The sequence below is a fragment of the Hypanus sabinus genome, chromosome 24 (assembly GCF_030144855.1).
Source record: "Hypanus sabinus isolate sHypSab1 chromosome 24, sHypSab1.hap1, whole genome shotgun sequence".
NCBI classification, from domain to species: domain Eukaryota; kingdom Metazoa; phylum Chordata; class Chondrichthyes; order Myliobatiformes; family Dasyatidae; genus Hypanus; species Hypanus sabinus.
In genome coordinates this window covers 26,607,969-26,616,882 of record NC_082729.1, presented here as the reverse complement: position 1 = coordinate 26,616,882, position 8,914 = coordinate 26,607,969, and the positions used below count along the sequence as shown (strand labels likewise).

Genomic DNA, 8,914 nt, shown 5'->3' with positions numbered 1-8,914 from the left:
CTACAAAATCAGTGACATAAACCCAATGGCCAATCCGAGTGTTCTGTAGTGCCCCTCTAGCTTCCCTGTCCCCCCAAAAAGCCACCACCATTCCCTCAGATTGTAATAGCGAATGAGCTGGTTCCCCACTTAATCTTATACACGAACTTTGAAATGTTGTTAACTTGTTGAGTGATGTTTCCCGACTCGTCAGGTATGCAGCTGCAGCATTCATGACCCATAACCGTGCAAGTGCCATCCTTCTTCGTCAGCGGGTAATCTAAGGCCAATAATATCAGCGCAAATAAAGCAATGACTCAGTAAACACGTCCCGCTGTGTCGACGAATTCTACCGATCACCCAATCTCCGGTTGAAGAACTACCTCTCCACCTCACTTTTGAAGGGAAGTCCTTTTTTTTCAGGCTGTTCCCTGAACTTTCTTCCAAATGGTAGCATGGTTTCCATGTTCACTCGATCCAGGCATGCTTAAAGGACACACAGCATGTTGACATGGTATTGTCTACGATAGGTTTGTAGTAATCTATGGAGGGAATCATTTACACAATAGAAACCTTGAATAATTGATGTTCATGTCTCCCTGAGAGAGAGAGAGAGAGAGAGAGAGAGAGAGAGAGAGAGAGAGAGAGAGAGAGAGAGAGAGAGAGAGAGAGAGAGAGAGAGAGAGAGAGAGAGAGAGAGAGAGAGAGAGAGGGAGAGAGAGTCCAATTATCCTCATCAAACACTTCAGTAGATTAAAATTATAAGGGTTTTTTTGATGTTATCTATATATCTATATGTTATTTACTACAGTGGAGAACAGGTTCTTCCAGACCAACTACCCTGCGTAGCCGAACAACCCATCTATTTAACCCTAGCCCTATCAAAGGACAGTTTTACAATGACCAATTATCCAACTCACCGGAACCCCTTTGAAATGTGGCAGGAAATCCACGCAGGATCTTACAAACTCCTTACTTCCCAACTGCGATGCTCCGAATTGTCATTTGTCCCGCGAACCTCTACGCTACTGTGGCTGCTTTGTTAATAACTAGAGGGTTCTCTGATGCTCTCGCAGGCTATAGACCACTTGGACAGTTGGACAGGGTTTTGGGATATGGGATCATATTCCAACTAGCACAGTGCACATATATGTTAGGGCACTGAATGAATTCCGGCTATCAGAGAGAGTTGGGATCCTGGTCTTCGGATCACTGAAAAAATAAATCACATACTGGAAATGAATGATAGGACATAGTGGCAACATGGGAGAAATGAGTGTGAATTCCATGCTGCGTCAGAACAGAACATTGCTTTGCCGGTCTTTCGGGTACCGAGTGTGATTCTTAACATAAGAATACAGGAAAATGCAGATACTCTGCGTTACGAATGCAGGAGTATCGTTGGTATATTGTTTGGATTGGAGGTTATGATGAGCGATTCGTTAGGCTGGTCTGATTGTCCTGTTAAATGACCTGAACTAAATATATCAGGTTATGAGATACAGAGACGAGGTCAACTGCGGGAATATTTTTTATCGGTCGATGCATCAAAGACAAACTGTCACCTTTGGAATTTTTTCGGTAAATTTCCCCTCCCCATCCACTCTTCTTCAGTTGTCCCTCTTTTTCTCGTCTCCCTAACATCAGTCCTTACTGTCCCGTCCTTTGTCCCTTTCTCCCATGGTGAATATTCCTCTTTTATCAGATTCCTTTTTCTCCAGTTCTATAAATTGCATATATCATGCTCACTTGGTCTCCTATCACCTACCAGCTTGAACTCCTTATCCACTCCACCCACCTTCTTGTTCGGGTTCCTTCTTCCACCCTCTGCAGTCCATACGAAGGGTCTGTGCACAAAACGTCGACTGCTAATTCATTCCCATCGATGCTGCCTGATCTGCCCAACATCTTCAACGTATCGTGTGTGTTGCCATTGATTTACGGTGAGTGGAAGGGCGATTTGAAATGGATGTGCAATGTGAGAATTTTACCCAGATTTTTTCCAACATTCCTTTCACAAATAAAAAGAATTAAACCTGGCACAGTTGCCGATGCAACTCTCGCTGAACTCTGAATACTCCACTCCAGCCAACACGAGGCAGTAACATCAGATTAGGCGTCACAAGATTCCCGGTTTTCTAACTCCCTCCTCCCATCCTCATACGCATCTTTCATTTCGAGAAGACTGCTCACAGATTGTAGAGTTCTGGATCACTTGACACGATTCTATCAGCTCTGCAGGCATCTGATCCCATTGACCTACAGCTCTGATCTCCTCGGTCCGCCCCACTGTATACTGGTAAATTGGTATTATATATATAAATTATAGTCATGTTATTCAAGATTGGCAAGACCATAACATAAAATATAGGACGAGACTTGGGCCATTTCATCCATCGAGTCTTTTCCGCTAATTGATCATGGCTGTTCTAATTTTCCTCTCAGCCTTCTTCCCAGATCCCTTCATATCCTGTCCAATCAAGTATCTATCTAACTTTGCCTTAAATATAAATAAATATTTCGCCCCCACAGCTGCCTGTGGCAAATAATTCCACGGATTCACCACTCTCAGGGTAAAGAAATTCCTCCTCGTCTCTGTTCTAAAAATACGCCCATCTTTCCTGTGTCCTCTGGTCTTAGATTCTTCCACTACCGGAAGCGTCCTCTTCACATCCAGTCTAACAAGGCCTTTCACGATTCGTTGGTTTCAATGAAGTCACCCCTCATTCTTCTGAATTCTAGTGAATACAGCCCAGGCCTATCGTAAAGTCTTCATATTCAAGACATTCAACCCTGGAATAATTTTCATAAATCACCTTCGAACTGTCTCCATTTTCTGCACACCCTGTCTCAGATTAGGGGCCCAAACCTGCTCACAATGCTCCAAGTGAAGATACACTAGTGTTTTATGAAGTTTTAAAATTATATTCTTATTTCTATATTCTAGTTCCCTTGAAATGAATGAGAACATTGCATTTTCGTTCGTCATCAGAGACTAGCACTGCAATGTAATCCTTTGGGAATTCGGCAAAGGGATTTCCGAGTCCCTTTGCACTTTTTTGTATTTTCTCTCCATTTATAAAATAGTCAACGGTTTCATTTCTTCTGCCAGTATGCTTGAGCATACACTTCGCCACACTATATTACATCTCCCATTTCTCTCTCCATACTGCTAATCTGTCCAATTCCTTCTGTAGTCTCTGTACTTCCTTAAAATCAGTTCCACACCCTCCACAGTCATATCGACTGCAATATTTCCAACGAAATCTTCAATTATATCATCTAAATCATTGACGTATGATATAAAAAGTATCAGTCCTAACACCGACCCCTGTGGAACACCACCAGTCACCAGCAGCCAGACAGAAAAGGCTCCATTTATTCCAACGTTTTAGCAACTGCCAATCATCCACTGCTTTATCAATGCTACAATCTTTCCTGTAATAATGTTGATTGTTAAGCAACCTCATGTGTGGCACCTACTCAAAGGCTTTCTGAAAATCCAAGTGCACCTCAACCTATTCTTCTTTGTCTAACCCGTTGATCATTTCTTCAAAGAATTCCAACAGATTTGTCACTCAAGATTTCCCCTTGAGGAAACCGTTCTGACTATGGGTTATTTTATTAGGTGCCTCCAAGTACCCTAAGAACCCATCCTTAATTATCGGCTCCAACATCTTCTCAACCACTGAGGTCAGACCAAATGTACTATTGTTTCCTTTCGTCTGCCTCTCTCCCTTGTGTGGAGTGGAGTGACATCTACTATTTTCCATTCTTCCGGATACATTCCAGAATCTAATGATTCTTGAAAGATCGTTACTAATGCCTCCACAATTTGTTCAGCCACTTCTTTGAGAAATCTAGGGTGTACGCCAATTGGTCGAGGTGACCTATCTCCCTTTAGACCATTCAGTTTCCTGAGATCCTTCTCTCCACTTATGGTATCTTCACAAACTCATGTCCCCTAACACCTGGAAAGTCTGCTAGAGTCTTCCACTTACGCAAAATACTTATTCAGTTCGTCCGCCATTTCGTTGTCCACCATTACTACCTCTCTAGCATCTTTCTCCAGCAGTGTGTTATCTACACGCTCTCTTTTATACTTTATGTGTCTGAAGAAACGATTGATACTCTCATTAATATTATTGGCCAGGTTTCGTGGACAAGTTTCGTATTCTATCTTTGCATTCTTAATGGATTTTTAGCTGTCTTCTGTTGATTTTAAAATTAAATTATTAATCAACATTCAAAATTGTTAAATCTCATTTCATTTCCATTACAGAAGTGTAAAAGTGAACCAGATCAATTTTACTCCGGATCTGCTGCAGCACAAAAACAAACGTAATATGATAAACACAGTAAATATAATTACAAGATAAAGTTAGGTACATAGATTGACTGTATGATTATTAAGTAACGACGCTGTACATTAGGCTGCTGACAACAATTGAAAAAGTGCTGGTAGTGATCGGTTTTCCGGGCTGCGTTAGTGAAGTGTTGATCAAGCTTTCTATTTGGGGAAACTTAGTGCTTTTGAATCTAGTGGTCCTGAGGCTACGGAACCTCTTCAATGAATGTATATTGAGAGTATATGGGAGGTTGTCACATTTACCCAAGTGCACTTAGAAAAAAACAACTTGTATTACAATGCGTTAATACAAAGAAGAAAATAGAAGTTTGAATAAAGTTTCCAGTCAACACAACGTAAACGTTCAGAATAAAGAAATGCAGTGACGGAGAAAGTGCAGCTTAGCCAAACTGCAAATTGCGAAGTCACGGTGAGGCAAATTGGGAGGTAAGGTGTCCGTCAAATCTTCCCAGGGGAAGGTTTAATATTTTTTATAAAGGCGTGATTGAAGCTGTCATTGAAACTCAATAAAGGCCTTTCACTATTCGATTGGCTCCAATGAAGTCACCACTTAATCTTTTGAATTCTCGTGAATACAGGCCCAGAGCCCTCAAACGTTCTTCTTATGACAAGCTATTCAAACCATGAATAATTTTCCTGAACCTCCTTTCAACCGTCTGCAGATTCCCCACCCACCCATCTAACCGCTCACTTGGCCACAAGTATCACGGACCGGTCTGAGCTCCTTATCGCCTCCCCCACCTTCTTATTCTGGCATGTGCCTCCCTCCACCCCAGTCTTATTCGCAGCTCTATTTAAAATGGTCTCGACCAGAAACGTCGACTCTTTATCCACCTCCATAGATGCTGTCTGACTTCCAGCATTCTGTGTGGGTTATCACAGTTTCAGATGAGTGGCCGGGCGTTAAAACGGGATGTAATATGTAAGACTTTAATAAAGATTTGGTCTAAATCCCTTTCACAAAGCGAATTTTGCTCGGCATTGTTTCGGAGGAGTCCCTCATTCGATTCAGAATGATCCATTCCTTCATCGCCCAGGCAGTTATGTCAGATTGGATTCAGCCAAGTTTTCGGGAATACATCACCTCCTGCCATTCATGGAAAGAATCTCATCTGAGTCTTTCACTCTGAGGAGACTGCTCAAAGTTCGTAGACTTGCGGATCACACGCCACGACTACATCAGCCTTGCAGGCAGATCCCAGATCCATCCCACTGCACAGCGGATGTTGTAAATGGGTTTATGTATTTATTATTCAAGATTTCAAATTGTCTGATATCATTTCAATTCGCAATTGTAAAGGAGAAAGAAATAGTTGTTACTGCGCGTTCAATGCAACGTAAAAACACAGAAAAATCGTTACCACAGTGCGTTCAGTTTCCAGGTAATACAATGAGAGAGTGCAGAATAAAGCGTTGCTGTTACAGAGCAAATGCGGCGCAGGTGAACAGCAAATTGCGAAGTCAAGGCGAGGCGGATTGCGGTATCAAGAGACCGTCAGTCGTCAGGGTGAAGGGTTGAATATTTTATAGCCGCGTGATTAACGGCGTTCCTGAGCCTGATGGTACGTGCTTTCAGGCTTTTGTGTCTCTTGCGAGATGATGCAGAACAATTGTCCGGGATCGGTAGGTCTGCTTGTTGCCTCAGCGGTCCGGATTGAAAGGGGTTAACCGTAGATGTATGTTGTGTATTAACGTCAGCCCGCAGGAAGCCTGGTTGTGACACTGGGGGATTCGCAGCTCTATTTAAAATTGCTCCTTTCGATGAAGGTTTACAGTGTTAGCGGGAGCAACCCCCGCGTCACACACGGACCGCCCCGGCTCCACAGATCAAGACAATAATTGGGAGGTTGCGAACATCAAAGTGTTTTTTTTAAAGTACAGTTGGATCTGCGGCGTGCGAAACGACAGTCACCGACAGGAATCGGGAAAAAGTGACGGAAAATGATTCATGAACGAGAAATAGGACCATGGAATGTTCAGGCGACGGGGAAGGGTGTCTTCAGCCTGGCTCCCTATATTTTTTTGAAAAACTCTTGGATGACAGCAGACGATCGGATCTGGTACTTACTCCTGACAATTCAGCCCGTCTACTATCCCGTTCTCGCTTTGGTTGCATTTCCCGGTACGTTCCTGCTCAGCAACTCGACGATTGAGAGACTGACAAGTAGTGATCACGGAGACGGGTAGAGTTGTCTGATTGATGGAGAGTTAATTATATGTTCCGGTTAACACAGTCGATCGATCTCACTGACAGAACTTCGGGTGGTTAACTTGTGATATTTTGACTGGGTCTCGTCAACAACGTTTAACTCCGTGTTTTCGATAAATAATTATAATAGTTAAAGAGAACTGTTTAGATAGTTTCAAAATGTTTTCAAAATACAAACGGGCAGACAAAATCATTTTGTTTAAAAACAACGTTAAATAAAAAGGATCTGAGCTGCAGTTTAAAAGTTTCAGCTGTACCTGCATCTCTTCTGTTGTCGATAATTGAATTCCCCAATTTGGAGTGTAGTTTAAAATAGATGACTCCCCAAATATCTTTTGAGGGAAATGGTAAGAATTGAGCAGACCGGCAGTAGAAGACTGAGAGCTGGTGCAGAAATTACAGCACCTCCTCGAAACACCGAGTATTCAATTGTTCTGTATTCAAAGCGTGGAGACGCGTGTATCCCAGACCCCTGCTATTCCACTTTGGTAATAGCAAAGCAATTCCAATTCAATGATCAATTCCCAGCCCGATTCCAAAACCATTTTCACCGAAATCCGAGAACACGTCTTCTCAACAGTTCGTTAGTTGATGTGATGACGTAATTTTGAATTTCTTTGTCGACTTCACTGAGCTATAATCCTGGACCCCAGCAGACATCGCCGATGCTGGAAAACTACAGTCTTCAAGTCTGTGTTCAAAAACATGATTCCATGTTTCCTGCCTGTGACTCTCTTGGCTTTACTCTTTGCAAATGACATGTTTATGTTTCTTTCAAACCCAACAGTGAACGTGCTGACGATTGTGGTCCTGTCCCGGAGAAAGTGCGGACTTTCTAAAGGAATCACTCGTTACCTGATGGCCATGGCAGAAGTGGATCTCCTGGTTGTTATCTTAGACCTGGTACTAAGGCAGATTCCGATTGTTTACTGGAAAGCGTTTCATTTCCTGAGGAACATCCCCGTGTGTAATGTCCACGCCGTCCTACTTTACGCAGCCAACGACTGTTCCGTCTGGTTCACCGTCATGTTCACGTTTGACCGATTTGTGGCTATTCGCTGCCAGAATCTGAAAGCCAAGTACTGCACTGAGAGAACGGCGGCTGTGGTTCTTGGTACTGTGGCTGCGCTGAGTTGTTTAAAGAACATCTTCTGGTATTATATGTTCTCAGGAGCATACCGGATGTCCAATACCCCTTGGTTTTGCCTAATGAGGTTTGCTGCCGTATTCTCAGTGACTTGGACTGTAGTCGAGTACGGCAGCTACCTCCTGACGCCTGTCATCCCATTTGTGGTCATTCTACTGCTCAATGCTTTGACCATTAGACACGTGTTAGTGGCGAGCAGAGCCCGGAGGAGACTCCGGAGTCGCAACAGTGAGGATAGTTCCAAAGACCCGGAAATGGTGAACCGTAGGAAGTCGATCATTTTACTGTTGGTCGTGTCGGCGAACTTCATCGTGTTGTGGATGCTTTATGTTGTGTGCACTGTCTGGATACGATTCTCTTACACTAGTAGGACAGCACTGAATACTGTCATGGCCAGAATTACTTCACCACCTATGTGCATGTTGGAGCTGGGCTACATGCTGCAGATGCTAAGCTGCTGCACAAATACAGCCCTTTATGCCTTGACCCAGAGGAAGTTCCGGGAGCAGATGTGGGAGGTGGTGAAATTCCCATTCACTCTCATTGTGAGAGAAGCTATTCGGAATCAAGAGTAAGAAACCGGCGCTGCCCACCAGGTTGAACGCGATTGAAAGCAGTTTCCGTCCCAGCAGCCGTCCCTATGAATCGGTGACGGCGTGGGTTTCTTCCAAATGCATTCACTTTCCAAAGACGTGAAGGTTCTGCTGAAATACAAAATCCTGCAGGGACGCATTATCTCAGGCGGGATCTATATCAATGAACAAACAGTCGAGGTTTCTGCAACCCTTCATCAGAACTGGAAAGGATGGGGAAAGAAACAAGAGTAAGAAGGTGGGCGGAGGAGAAAGTATACAAGGTGGACCGTAGCAGTCAAAGTGAGGTAAGTAGGAGAGGGGGGCGAAGCGATGTTAGGAGGTGATGAATGGAAGACTAATAGCAGAAGAAGGAACCGGATCTGAAAAGTGAATGGATCACGTGAGAAAGGGAAGGGGCAGCAGTCAGAGGAAATATGTAGTGGAGGGAGAGTGGAATTAAGTGGGGGAGAATGGTGAATTAAAGGAAAGGGAAGATGGGGGAAAGAGCTAGACGTTGGAGAAATCGGCGTTCAATCGTTCACGCAGCTGTTGCATGACTTCCTGAACTCTACACTACAACACGACCAATTAACGGAATGATGCGTACAACTTCTTTACTAATATCACTACGCGCT

At 43.5% G+C, this 8,914-nt stretch overlaps 1 protein-coding gene across 1 annotated transcript; it reads left to right on the top strand.

The window, feature by feature from the left end:
* Positions 1-7,262: 7,262 nt before the first annotated feature.
* LOC132380718 (probable G-protein coupled receptor 139) lies at positions 7,263-8,279 on the top strand. Its single transcript, XM_059949707.1, has one exon. The coding sequence runs from the start codon at positions 7,263-7,265 to the stop codon at positions 8,277-8,279; it is 1,017 nt and encodes a 338-aa protein (XP_059805690.1).
* The last annotated feature ends 635 nt before the right edge of the window (positions 8,280-8,914 follow it).